Consider the following 14,631-nt stretch of genomic DNA (forward strand, 5'->3'; position numbering starts at 1 on the left):
ACCAACCAACCAACCAACCAACCAAAAACTCCCTTAATTCAAACCCACGCAGCAGAGCAGAACCATCGCACGCATAGGGCAGGCAAGCCGCGGCACTCGCATTGCAAACGACCCGCCGCCGATTGGCCGCAAGGTTGCTCGGAGATGCGTATGGTGCGGCGCGGCGCGACGCGACGTGGCGTGGGTGGGTGGACCACAAGGTACATGGTCCGTAAAGAGCCATCATTGTCTCCTCCCTCGCTCGGATGTGATGAATGACGGACGGTGGTGCCTGTTTGGGTCCGACGGCGAGTCGATGGAAGGCGTCGCTCTTCCCATGTGAACCACGGACGAGGAGGAGGGACTGTTGTCGCGTGCATGATGTGATGACAGGGGGGGATCCGATGAAAATCGAACACTTTGGTCTGGTCGACGTGGTCTAGATTCTGAGAAGCCCTGCGCGATGTGTTGGGAAGAGAAGAGTGCATGGTGGCGCGGGCGTTTGGGAATCAGTTTGTGCTTCCCTTTTTTTTTTTTTTTTTTTTTTTTCAAAGAAAAGAAAAACGACCAGCAGAGACGTGGTGGAAGCAGAAAAATCCAAAGCTTCATGTTGTACGTATGTATTGAGCTGGACGCTGCTCCATCCAAAAGACCATGTTTTTCATGCCTCCTCCGTGTCCAACGCCATGATATGCCCGAGTGCTTGCTTGCTTGCTTGCTTGCTCGCCTGCTTGCTGCAGAGCGTTCCGCGTGAAGAATCAACCAACCACCATCCAATGATCCCAAGTAAACTCCCCCGTCTTCCGAAGCGCCAATTCTCACTACACCTCATCCACAACCATACTGTCGCCCACGCCCACCAGCGAATCCTCGACCTCCCTGACCGCCCGTCGCCGCGTCCTCCTCCTCTGCCCAACCCCGACCGGCCTCCCCTTCAACCGCCGATCCACTTCTTCCTCCTCGCTCTGCCCCATCAGGTCCACGCTCTCTACCGCCTCTAGTGCCCGACTCAGGAGGTCCGTCGCGATTGGGTCCTGCGGACTGACGGCCAGGGCCTCGTGCAGAACAACCACCGCGTCCCACGCCCTGTCCATGGACAGTAATGTCAGTCCTTTGGCACAGAATACGCCCGCGTCCTTGCCGCCTTGTCTTAGCACCTCATCAAAGGCTTCGAGCGCCTTGTCGTACTCTTCGGCACAGCGATATGCATGGCCTAGGTTGGTGCGCGTGGCGAGGATTGAAGGAGAGGCCGGTGCAAGAGAGAGTTGCCCCGAGAGCTGTAGGGCGATGTTGAAGATTTTGATTGCTGACGGAAGGTGCTGCTGCTGGTAAAACACCACTCCCAGCTCGTTGAGGAGCAGCGGGTCCGTGTTGCAAAGACCATAGGCTGTTGTGAGGTATTCGTGTGCCAGGGAGAGGTTGTTCAGCTGGAGATTCTGCATTCCCAGAAACAGCTGCGGCAGATGAGTGCCCTGAAAGAGACGAGCGGCCGTCGAGTACGCAGAAATGGCTTGATCGTGCTCGCCTTCAGCGGCGAACGTATGTGCAAAGCCAATCCATGCTGGGCCAAAGTGCGGATCCATCATCGAGGCTTTGGAAAAGTACCGCCTTGCGTCTGCTATTCTGCCAATGGTGAGGTAGTAAACGCCAATCGCAAGCCACGAGGTTGGCTCCTCTGGGTGATTGTCGGCAAGGTCGTGTGACAAGAGGAAGAGGGCGTTTTTGTTGTTCAGTTCGTGGAGACAGGCGAGATGCACAGGTAGGGTAGAAAAGCTGTATTTGTCCCGCTCGAGGATGGAGGAGGTCAGAGTCAAAGCCTCATTGAACCGACATTGGGTAAAGAGCTGTTCGGCCTTGGAGAGGACAATGTCTGGATTGTTCCCGAGGTTGTAGTGCGTCGATAGGGTCTCTGTGGCAGCTGTAAAGTCATCTGGGTTCTTGTATTTTGATAATCTCGTAATGTAGAGCATCTTGGTAAACTCGGCGGCCTCCTGCGATGACGAAGCGTCCCCGGTGCTTATTGTCTCAAAGTTGAGTGATTCTAGAAAGTGCCATTCCTCTTCTGGAGACATGAGGCTGTTCTTCATGAGCTGATCAAACGCCTCGAAGCACTGGACGTCGATCCGAACTGCGTCCCTGTAGCATTCCTTGGCACGGTCAAAGGCGTTTTGCTTTGCGTAGCAGACTCCGCGGAGGTAGCACATGGAAGCTTCCGCCTTGATGTTGTTGAGGTCTTCCCTCTCGCGCTCCTCACTGCGGTCCACGCGATCGCTCCTCAAGCCAGACTTGAAGTCCCTTCTGCCTTGCAGACCATTGCGGGCGTTTACGTCGACGTGCTGAAGCTTTTTGCGAGCGCTATCGGGGGCCGATATCAAGTGTGTTGGGTTCTTGTCGCCGAGAACGGACATTGCCTCGTCGTATTTGCCCTGCTTCACGCAGCAGAGAGCCGCGAGGTATTTACTTCCGGGGCTAACGTCGGGTTTCGAAAAGAATCGCGAGAGCAGGCTTTGGGCGCGTGCGTAGTTACCGGTCGAGAAGTGAACCTGGGCCAGCCAAAAAGCATCTCGTTCATGGTCTGCTGCAAGTCAATTGGTGCTCTCATGCGCTGAAGCTCTCGGCCTTGAGTGGAGGTGCGCCGTACGTACTGCTAATGGCGAGGAGCTTGTCGCCGATGAAAATGGCAGACTCGTATTGATGCTTGTTCAAGGCATCTTGCCGCCACTCGCGCAGGAACCTGTCCATTGGGTTTTGTGTTGGGGGAGGTCCGTAAGGGCCATGGAAAGGTCGAAGAGGACTCCAATGTTTGGTGTTTTGGGCGACATCCCGGTCCGCGACTGCCCTGTGCGCCAGCATCCTGGATTGTGTCTGCATCAACTCATCCCCGCAACTGCAACACTCGAGCTCGACGCGAGATAAATTCTTCGTGCTGGATGAATCCAACGGTGGAGCAGTTTGACAAGAATAGAAAATGAGCCAACATCAAGCTGACGACTGGGTTGGAATGTGAACAACAGAAGGTGCCTTGGAGCTGGGCCACCATTTTAGTGCCTAAGGCCAAGAAGCGGCCTGCTGACAAAGCTCCCGCCTCCAAAGCGGCCCTCTCCTCCGCCGCGGCCTTGACAGCCGAACTCTCCAACCTTCTTCAGCACGTCACAAAGTTCCGAGTCCTCCCCAGCTCCAAGCTCTCCTTCACCACACTACTCGACAAAGCCGTCTAACCTGCGACGCCTTCGGATTCGCAACCCTTCCTGTCAACTCGTCACCTCATAATCCACCCAAGCAACCGCCATGTCTGAGCGCAAGGTCTTGACCAAGTACTACCCCCCCGACTTTGATCCCTCAAAGATCACTCGGACCCGCAAGCCCAAGGATGCCGGTCCCAAGTCCCAGACGGTCCGTCTCATGGCGCCATTCTCCATGAAGTGCGTGTCCTGTGGCGAGTTCATCTACAAAGGAAGAAAGTTCAACGCGCGCAAAGAGACGACCGACGAAAAGTACTACGCCATCCAAATCTTCCGCTTCTACATCCGCTGCACGAGATGCTCGTCGACAATCACATTCAAGACGGATCCCAAACACATGGACTACGAATGCGAACGCGGCGCCAAACGAAACTTTGAGCCCTGGCGCGAGTCTAAATTGGCAGAGGAGACCGAAGAGGAGCGCCTCGACAGATTGGAACGTGAAGAGGCTGAACGGGACGCCATGGCTGAGCTGGAAACGAAGACCCTCGACGCCAAGACCGAGATGGCCATTGCCGATGCCCTGGACGAGATCAGGACGAGAAACGCGAGAATCGAAAGGGGCGAAGTTTCAGCAGAGGCGCTGGTGGCCCCCGATCCTCTGGAAGCGGAGCGGAAAAGGCAGGACGAAGAAGACGCAGAAGCTGCGAGGAAGGCATTCGAGACTTCGAGTGGCGAAAAGGTGCGCAGGTTGGACGATGAAGCATTTGTGGAAAGTTCAAAGCCGGTTGAGGAGCCGGCTGTCGCTATGCCGCCTCCGACGTTCAAGAGGAACGTGAAGAAGAAGAAGGATCTCAGCTCGGCATTGGGTATCAAGAAGAAGTCATCTCTGGTGTGAGTGAGGGCATCGCAACAGCGGCTTTTTTGCAATTTGTTTCAAGCATGGCGCTCAAGAGGACAGGGGTTTGGTTTTTGGGATTCGTGATGCAGACATGGACCAGGAAATGGAGCTATCCGAGGGGAGTCTGATCCTTAATCGATTTATACCTACGTGCTTTGGGAAGGGATATAGGTATCTCTTGAGATATTCGAGTAAACGGTACATGGGATACAGAGCATGCCATGCAGGCGCTGTGTAGTGTGACCGCATGACAGAGATTCGAGAAAATCCCCAAATCCAGTCAAATTGGACAGACACATGGGAGGGCTATGAACGCTGCGTTCCTCTCACTCTGCTCGAGGCGCAGGGTTGTAAGCAACGCAACGCAACGCAACCTTGACTCTAATTACATAGAGTTGCCCTATATAATAGGCTTCACCAATTATATTATATAATTAGGTAGTTTAATTATATAGAATTACTTTTATTACTCTTACTACTAAAAATTACTACCTAGTAGAAATAATTTAATTTCTCCCCTATAATCTAAATATACTAAAAACTACTACCTACTACTCTTACTACTAAGAGCACCCCTTATTTAGGGCTATCTCTCTTATATATATATATATAAAAAACTAGGTCTTAGTATTTTATATATATATATAAGAGAGATAGCCCTAAATAAGGGGTGCTCTTAGTAGTAAGAGTAGTAGGTAGTATTTTATAGAGGTAGTTTAGTAGTATATATATATATAATATAAGTATATTTTTAGTACTAAGACTTAGTATACTAAGATTTTAACTTAATTATCTAGTAATAATTAGTAAAATAGTAGGAGACTATAGAGAGAGAGGTAAATTTAAGTATATAAAATATATAATAATAAAGAGACTAGTCCTAAATAACTACTCTAGTATAGATCTAAGATTAAAGTATCTAGATAATAGTAATAGTATTACTCTCTAAGTAGTTATATAAAGGTATAACTATCTAACTAGCTATACTAAATATATACTTAACCTCTAATAATATTATAGGAATAGATAGAATATTAAGTACTATTTAAAATAGGTATAGATACTACTATTAGTAAAGGTACTAATACTTAAGAGGGTTACTACTTAACTATTCTACTTAAGGTTAGCTTAAGATCTAGTTATTATACTTATCTTAGTCTAGTAGTATTATAGCTTACTTAAAATATATAGCTATCTAGCTAGTAAACTTTCTATTATCTTTATACCTTTATTTCTTTTAGGCTAGCTTAATATCTTTACTTAGCTACTACTCCTTATAAAGCTCCTAAAGCTATCTTATATATTATTTAGTCTAAGATAGCTATATAAGATAAGGACCCTCCTACTTATTCTTAAGCTAGATTTATTAGAGTTATAGGTAAAGAATAACTATAGCTATATAAATAGAACTATCCTCTATCTTATTATAGTAGTATTAGAGTTTTCCTATAATAGTATCTAGATTTACTTAAAAGATATTATTTTAAACTTATATAGTATAGTCCTTAGCCTTCTTAAGGTATAAAAGAAGGTACTTAATTATAAAAAGGACCTCCTAAACTATACTACCTTATTTATTCTCTATATTCCCTTCTAGTACTTTTATAATTTTAGTAAAGTATTTAAGGATCTTATAGTAGTATAAAAGTATATTCTAATTATTTAAATCTAGTATATTATTAAGGACTATAGGTTAAGACTTTTAGTATAGTAGAGGTACTTATTATAAGGTCTAAGTAGTCTACTAGGACTACTAGTAGTAGTATTAAGAAGTAGAGGTTTTACTATACTTATACTTATAGTACTTATCTAATATAAGGGCTTTAATTAGACTAGTAATTTAAAGTATATAACTAATTATATACTTAGTTAAGTTCTACTAGATAGTATTATTAAGGATAATATTATATATTAGATTACTCTCCTTAAAACCTACTTCTATCTTCTAGTATAAGTAGAGGCGCTTTATAAGTAGTTAAGAGTAATAGATCTAGTATATAATATTATAGAACTTACTAATTACCTCTTTCTTATACTATTTAAAGTACTAGATTAAGGACTCCTTATCTTTAATTAAGTTAATATTATTACTAAAGAGGAGCTTAAAAGAAAGGGCCTCTATATACTTATTATTATTACTTATATTATCTATAATAAAATACCTAACCTTCCTATATATACCCTATATATAGATAATATCTAATACCTCCTCTATAAGATAATTACTAGTATAATGCTCTTTAAGGGTAGGGAGGCTAATAAGGAGATAGTAGGGCTTTATATCTTTATTAATAAAGTAGTAGATAATTCTAAGTAGTTAGGTATTATTATAGGTAGTCTATATATTAAAGGAGATATAAATTAGGCCTAGGGTACTTTAAAGGAGATTTATAACTATACCTATATACTAGTTAAACTTATTAATAATATACTTATAGATAGTAGTATAGGAAAGGCTAATTAATTAAGCTTTAGGGTAAATATAGTTAAATAGAGTATAGAATATAGGTACTTTAAGCTTTAAGAAGGGAATATTCTTATATATTATCTAATTAATAACTAGCTACTTAAAGTACTCTAGATTAAAGTCTTAAATAATATAGTTTAAGATACTTTACTCTACTAGGTTATCTATATTTAACTAGAGTCTTTATATAATAGAGATAGTTATATACTTCTATAGCCTTTTACTAGTTAGGTCCTTAATCTTATAGATAGTTATTAGGTAGTAGGTATAGTTAGTAGTACCCTTAACTTAAAGAGTAGAGATTAAATAGGCCTTCTTATTTATATAGAGCTTATAAATCTATAGGTATACTTTAGTATTAAGGTATTTAATATTAAAGCTATACTACTAGGTCTATCCTATATATATATAGTTTAGCTTAGCTATCTTCTATCTATAAAACTTTAGCTATAGAAAGTTCTCCTAGCCTATATAGTATTAGCTATAGCTATTATAAGCTTTATTAATAGATAGTATTAGGTATTCTAACTTAAGGACTATCTTAGAGATATAGTTAGTATCTATAGTAGTAGAAAGAATAGGTAATAAAGGAGGTATTAGTAAGGATAAGTATACTAGTAGTAATAAGGAGTATACTAGTAGTAAAGAGAAGTAAATTAGTATTAGTAGTAATAAGTAGATAGGTAGCTAAGGTACACGCGCGCGCGTATATTAGAGTAGTATAGTAGGTATAAGGCTTAAGGATAAGGATAAGGATAAGAAATAGAGATTTTAGAGGTAGAAGATATAAGAGAGGTATATATAATATATAAATAAGATAATATTTATAATAGTAGAGTAGGTAGATAAGTAAATATAATAGTATTACTTAGGCTATCCCTATAAATAGGCTTAATAGCTAAGACTACTTAGATATATAGATAATTTCCCTAAGTACCTAATTCTCTTATATAATCCTTAAATAATTAAGTAATTACTTAGAGAGAAATTAGCCTCTAAGTAGATATTACTATATACTAGGGCCTAGTCCCCTTAATATAATAAATATATATTATTATATAAGTATTTAAGGTAGGATTATAGCTAGTAGAGGTTATATAACCCCTAGGTTCCCTAAAATAGAATACTAAAGTAAGGAGGTATAGCCTTATTTTAGTATTAATATAGAGGAAGACTACTATAGAAGCCTATATTAAGAAGAATATCTCTATACCCTTTTAATCTATTTACTAGTAGGTTATAGGATATAAATCTTAATAGACTAGTAGTCTTAAATAGATAGAAAAAAGTCTTTTAAGTAAAAAGAATAAATTTAGTAAAAAGTAATTAAAGAGTTAAAGAAAGAGTTATTATTAGAAAAGCTATTTAGAGGGACTTAAGGCCTTCTTATATATCTTTTTCTAGTACTAAGAGAACTAATATCTATTATATAATAATAGACTAAAGTCTCTAACTAAGTATATTTTTTCTAGTAAAGTAAAATACTAGAGAGTTAGATAATACCTAACTAATAACTAGAAACTAGAAAGAAGGTACTTTACTAATTAGTAGTTTCCTTAACTACTAATAAAATATACTATCCTAATTAATCTAGAGCCTAGTATCTAATAAAAATTATAAAAAGGATCTTTCTTCCTATATAATTATATAGTAGTTATTTACTACCTATATAATTATATAGAGGCTATATCTAAAGTAAAACTAACTTTTTAATAAAACCTAGTTTTAATTAGATATTAAGGAAGTAAGGATTCCTTAATTAAAGTAAAGTTATTAAGTAGATTATTCTTCCTAATAACTTCTAACTATAATAACTTAATAACTAGTTAAGATATAGTAATTCTAAAATATATTTTAGAATTCTATTATATAGAAGTATAAAACCTAAATATAAGGTTTTTAATACCCTAGTCCCTATTAGGTAGGTAGGGAGGTCCTAGCTAGGTCTTTATATAGGAAGGACCTATATATTAAGATAGATTAAAAAGTAACTAAGCCTAAGAAGTATTATTATATAATACCTTAGGGGCTATAATATTTATCTAGAAGTTCTAAAGTTTATCTATCTACTAGGTAATTTTCTATAGAAATATATTATTTAAGTATTTCCTTCTCTTTTAAATATCTTACTAATAAGTTACTAGATTAGGATAGGAAATATACTATTTAAATTATCTAATTCTACTCTATAAGCTTATATATTAAGCTTATCTAAAAGTTACCTAAAAAGCTTCTAATTTAGTAAACCTTCTTAAATAAAGGTTATTATAGCTATCTCCCCACTTCCTAGAATATATCTTATATTCTATAAGTATATAGAGACTATAGAGGTCTAGTTCTAGATAGAGTAATTATATCTCTTTCTACCTAGTACCCTTATATCCCTTTATTTAATAGGGGTAAGGGTTTTAGCCTTCTAGATAAAGATAAGAAACCCTACTAATCCTACCTTAAAAACTTTAAATATTACTACTACTTAGGCTATATCTAGTCTAATAGAGATAAGGATAATCCTAAGGGAGAACTATTTATTATTTATTCTTATATAAATTATATAAAGAATAAGATAACTTACTCTTTTAGTAAGTTCTCTACTCTTAACTATATATATAAGTATAATACTAATATATATATTATTAAATAACCCTATAAGGCTAAAAGGACTCCTCTAAATAGCCTTAAGAATAAGATCTATAAGATAGAGTAGTCTATTCTAAATAAAAGAGCTAAGATAGGGGTTCTAGAGGAATAAGTTTCTTCTCTAGAAAGAGAGCTAGCTAAGACTAGAGATACTCTTTAAAGGATCTAAGACTTTTCTAATCTAAGTATAGGATATATTTAGAATTCTAGTCCTATTCTAGAACTAGAGGATAAGGTATATAATAGCTATACCTTATTTACTTATCTAGGAGAAGAAGAGTTCTCTATTAGTATTAATTTCTTTAGTCCTAACTAGTTCTAGTTCTAGAACTATTTAGAACCTTTATATATAGGCCTTAGTAAAGGTAGCCTTAAAGAAATCTAACTATAGTCTCTCTTTAAATATTTCTTTTTTTTATAAGAAAAGGTAAATTTTCCTTTTTTCCTTTTATTAGAGTAGTACTAGGGGTATATAGATCTAAGTAAATATATAGTCCTAAAGAGTAGAATTCTACTATTCTAAAAATATAATAATTTTAAAAATCTATCTATATTTAGTTAAATAATTAATAAGGGAAAAGGTTTCTCCTCCTTAAGTAGTATAAATTTTTCTATAGTAGATTATATAATATTATATATTAAAAAATCTAGAAAAATTTATAGATTATAAATATATAAAAATTTCTTAGATTATACTACTAGTTCTTCTACTATTAAGGCTAGAAGTTATAGTAGAAGTAAGTCTTAAGATAGATATTAGTTTTAGGTATATTAGCCTAGTATTAAGCCTAAAATAAGCTTAATAAGACTTTATATAAGTAGTTATATAAATAACTAAGTAGAAGAAAAGTATAGGTGCTTATTTTTCTTTTTTTTAATAAATTTATTAAGATACTTCTCCTTAAATTCTTTAAGTAAATTCTAGGCTCCTATAAGGTTTTCCTCTAGTTCCTAGGAGTTCTTATTAGATAGATAGTCTAGCTATTTAATTAAGTATTTATAAGCTCCTTTATAGTATTTATAGTCTAGTATTTTTTCTACCTTATAATCTTTATCTACTAATAGAGAATCTTTAGCTTCTCTATTAATTATAAGAGGTATATTATCTAGATATTTTTCTAATAGTAATATATAGAATACTAGATATATAGGTAAGTCCTTAGATAGTTATAATTTATAGTTTAGACTTAAGACCTTTTTAATAATTTTAAAAGGTCCTACTTTTATATAGTCTAATTTTTTAGAGGGTCATCTTATAGAGAGGTTTCTTTTTAATAAAAATACTTTATCCCCCTCTTTAAGGTTTAGTATATCCTTATACTATTAGTTATAATATTTAGCCATTTTATAAGAGATAAAATATATATCTTTAACTAAAGATTTATATAACTCCTTTAAATTATTAGATTTTATAATAGCATCTTAAGCTAACTTATTATAGAGTTTAGGTTTATTAAAGTAATTAGGCTTAAAGCTATAATTAGTATAAAATAGACTTATTCTAGTAGTTTCTATTATAGAGGAATTATAAGTAAATTAAGCTAATAGTAATAGAGATACCTAATTATTTTATTAATAATTAGAGTATATCCTAAGATATTACTCTATTACTTAATTTATTCTTTCTATTTAACTATCTATTTATAGATAATAAGCTATAGATAATTTAGTTTTAGATCCTAGTTAATCTATAAGGGTTTACTAGAATTTAGATATAAATTTAGAATCTCTATCTAAGATTATAGTCCTAGGTATTCTATATTAACTAACTATATACCTAAGGAAGGTATATACTAGTATCTTAATATTAGAATCTTCTTTATAAGATATAAAGTAAGAGAATTTAATTATCCTTTTAGTAATAATTAAAATACTATTAAATATATCTTTAGATCTAGGGACTTTAGAGCTAGATAGCTTAATTATAAAGTCTAAAGCTATAGAATCCTATAGCTAGTTAGGTAGTTTAATAGGTTTAAGAGCTCTATAAGGTATATATCTAAAATATTTAGATTTAATATATTCTAGGTAACTTTTAAGGATATCTCTTAATCTTTTATATAAATCTAGTATATAAAAGTTCTAGCTAATCCTTTCTACTATTTTAGCTATTCCTTAGTATCTATAGATAGGAGATTTATATATAGCCTTTATAAGAGTATTATACTATTTTTTAGGTATATAAAGTAGTCCCTAAAATATAATAGATCTATTATCTATTACTTTAATATCTAGATCCTTATTATTAGCGGCTAATAATAGTTCCTAAGCTATAGTATATTATGGCGCCTAGTAGAGCAAATTAATACTAACTACTAATAATTAATAGGTAAGGAGTAAGAGTAGTTACTATAAAGCCTATATAGAAAGACTATCTACTCCTTATAGCTAATACTAACTATATATAGCTAGTATATAGGAGAAAGGTATTACTAAAACCTAAAAATACTAGAGGTATACTAGTATATATAATACTACCCCCCCCCCCCCCCCCCCCCCCCCCCCTCCTAATAAGCAATAACCTTATTACTTAGTTAGGAGTCTAGCTAATAGGTAGCTATAGTCTTAGGTACCTTTTATAATACTATAGAATAATATTATATATAGTATTAAACTCTCTATTATCTATAGTATAAAATATATAGTCTAGTAGGTAATTTACCTATTAGACCCTAAATTAAAGGCTACTATTAGCTAAGATCTAGTAGCTAATAATCTCTTTAACCTCCTATTTAGTATTCTTATTATTATCTTAGAGAGCTGGCCTAATAGCTAGTTATTAGCTAGGTAATAGATTATTACTAGTAATAATAAGATGAGAGATATTAAATTTATTATAGGTTTAAGACCTAATAGGGAGCTATAATATAGCCTAATTACTATATATATCTAGTATATAGTATAGGCTATTATTATAGTAATCTAGGGTAGCTAGCTAGTTATAAAGTATGTAAGTATACTTAGTATAGATAAAAATATACTTATCTAGCTCTACTATATAATTCTAATAATATTAGTTTACTTATATAGCTATTTACTATTATATAACTAATAGGCTTTATCTTATCTCCTCCTAAACTTATTAGATAGTTTAGGTAAGGGCCTATATAGTTTATAATTAGAGGGAATAAGTATCTATAATTAGGCTATAGATACTATAGATAGCTACTTTAGTATTAAAATTAAATTATAGTTTATAGCTATAGTAGATATAGAAGGGAGAGTAGCTATTAAGGCTCTCTTATAGTATACTATTAGTAGTAAACTATATAATAGATAATAGTAGTTTCTAATTATTCTAATAGAACCTAATAAATTATCTTAAGTAGTTCTTAAGGTCCTAGTTAGCTTATTTAGTTTATCTATTAGTTTAGAGATAATAGCTAGTAGATAGCTTTATACTAATACTAATAATATAAGTAAGGCCCTCCTATAAGTAAGAGATAAACTAGTTACTATAGTCTAAGATAATAGAGAGAGGGAAACTATAAATAGTAAAAATATAGTCTATAAGTATATAAGCTATAGCTTTAGCTATAGTTCTATTATCTAAGATATTTATAGTAATAAAGTAATATACTCTACTAAAGTAGTTATATACTACTAGGATTATATCTATATCCTTACTATAGAATAGTAGACCTATAAAATCTATAGTAATATATTACTAGAGATATAATAGGATAGGTAGAGGCTATAGCTAGCTAGAGATTATAGAGTAATTTCTTTAGACCTAGATATATAAGGGATAGTTATTAATAACTTAGGTAATTAACTAGATAAGGTATAGGAACTAAAAATAGGGTATAAGTAGGTTATATAGCTAATTATAGCTAGGGTAGCTAGTAAGTAGCTACTTATAGATATAATAAATAAGAAGAGGTCTTAATTTAGTTAGGATAATAAGATAGCTATCTATAAAGATATTTCTATACCTATTAACTAAGAAGGGTAAGTCTAGCTTACCTACTTATCTTCTCTACTTATTTATCTTATTATTATTAGCAGTATTAGCTATAAGTAAATAATATATAAGGAATAGCTTATTATTAGGGGTAATATTTATAGGAGTAAGCTCCTAAACCTTATATATATAAACTAAAAGTTTACTATCTAGTAGTAGGATTTAGTATTATTATTAGTACTAGGGGTTATTAGTACTAGGAGTATCCTATAGGTAGTAAGTAAGAATATTAGCCTTAATATTAGTATAGCTAGGATAGTATATAATCTTAAAATTATATTTAGAGAGGAGTTTAGCCTAGTAGACTTATTAGTATATTAGCTACTTAGTTATAGTAAAGTAGTATAGTATCTAGTAGTTAGTAAATACTATAAATAGTACCTAATAAGCCTTAAGATCTAGCTCCTATAGTTCTAAGGTATAGATAATAGCTAGGAGCTCCTTATTATAGATAGTATAGTTAAGCTCTACTAAGGCTATAGTCTTAGAATAGTAGATAATAGGGTATAGTTAGTTATTATTACTATACTATAAGAGTAAGCTACTACTTATCTAGTTAGATAAGTCTATTTTAACTACTATCTTATAAGTAGGGTTAAAATAAGTAAGGACTAGTATAGTTATAAGAGCCTTCTTAAGACTATTAAATAACTATTATTTAATATTAGTCTAATACTATAGAATATCCTTATAAGTAAGCTAGATAAGTAGCCTTATAATCTTACTATAGTCCTTTATAAATTACTAGTAGAAATTAGTAGTACTAAGGAAGGACTAAACCTATTTTACTATTATAGAATATTCCTATAATATAATTATATTAACTTTAGTAGGGTCTATATAGATACTATTAGTTAAGATAATAACTCCTAAAAACTTAGTCTCCTAGATATAGAACTTATACTTATTTATATTAACTTATAAACTATACTCCTAAAAATAAGAAAGGACTTTCTAGATATAGTAATAGTACTCCTTAAGTATTTAGCTATAAATAAGGATATTATTAAGGTATATAGTAGTATACTTACTAAGATAGTAAAATAAATACTTATTAATTAAGTATTACTAGGTACTAGGCCTATTAGCTATACTAAAGGGCATTACTAAGTACTTATAGGTACTATATTAAGTATAGAATATAAGTAGGTCCTTAGTCTAAGAGTCTACTATATAGATATAGTAAAAAGCTTACTTAATATTAAGCTTAGTAATATACTTAGCGCCTTATATCTAGCTAATTATCTTATTAAGTAATAGTAAGGGATAGTAGTCTTTTTTTATAAGTTTATTAAGCTTCTAGTAATTAATATAGAAATAAATACTACTATTAGGCTTAGCTACTAATAAAACTAGTAAGGCTATACCTATCTTACTATACTTTAAGATACTAAGGTTAAGACCCTCCTAGATATAATACTTAATCTCTACTAACTAGATATTATTAGTATAGTAGAGGGGTATATAGCTAAGGTCTTTAGGTTTAGTACTATCCTTT

The 14,631-nt window shown here is 34.0% G+C and overlaps 2 protein-coding genes across 2 annotated transcripts; one reads left to right on the plus strand and one right to left on the minus strand.

The window, feature by feature from the left end:
- Nucleotides 1–800: 800 nt before the first annotated feature.
- Nucleotides 801–2,721, minus strand: J3D65DRAFT_545251 (anaphase-promoting complex subunit Cut9; the record flags this gene model as incomplete). The annotated part of the gene is made up of 2 exons (XM_066796756.1): nt 801–2,554; nt 2,625–2,721. The coding sequence occupies 2 exons, from the start codon at nt 2,719–2,721 to the stop codon at nt 801–803; spliced, it is 1,851 nt and encodes a 616-aa protein (XP_066660122.1).
- Nucleotides 2,722–3,039: 318 nt separating this feature from the next.
- J3D65DRAFT_611104 (CWC16 protein) lies at nt 3,040–4,319 on the plus strand. Its single transcript, XM_066798869.1, has one exon. It carries the CDS (start codon nt 3,268–3,270, stop codon nt 4,057–4,059), a length of 792 nt encoding a protein of 263 aa, XP_066660123.1. The 5' UTR covers nt 3,040–3,267; the 3' UTR covers nt 4,060–4,319.
- The last annotated feature ends 10,312 nt before the right edge of the window (nt 4,320–14,631 follow it).

This window comes from Phyllosticta citribraziliensis (assembly GCF_038025025.1).
Source record: "Phyllosticta citribraziliensis strain CPC 17464 chromosome Unknown J3D65scaffold_1, whole genome shotgun sequence".
NCBI lineage: Eukaryota > Fungi > Ascomycota > Dothideomycetes > Botryosphaeriales > Phyllostictaceae > Phyllosticta > Phyllosticta citribraziliensis.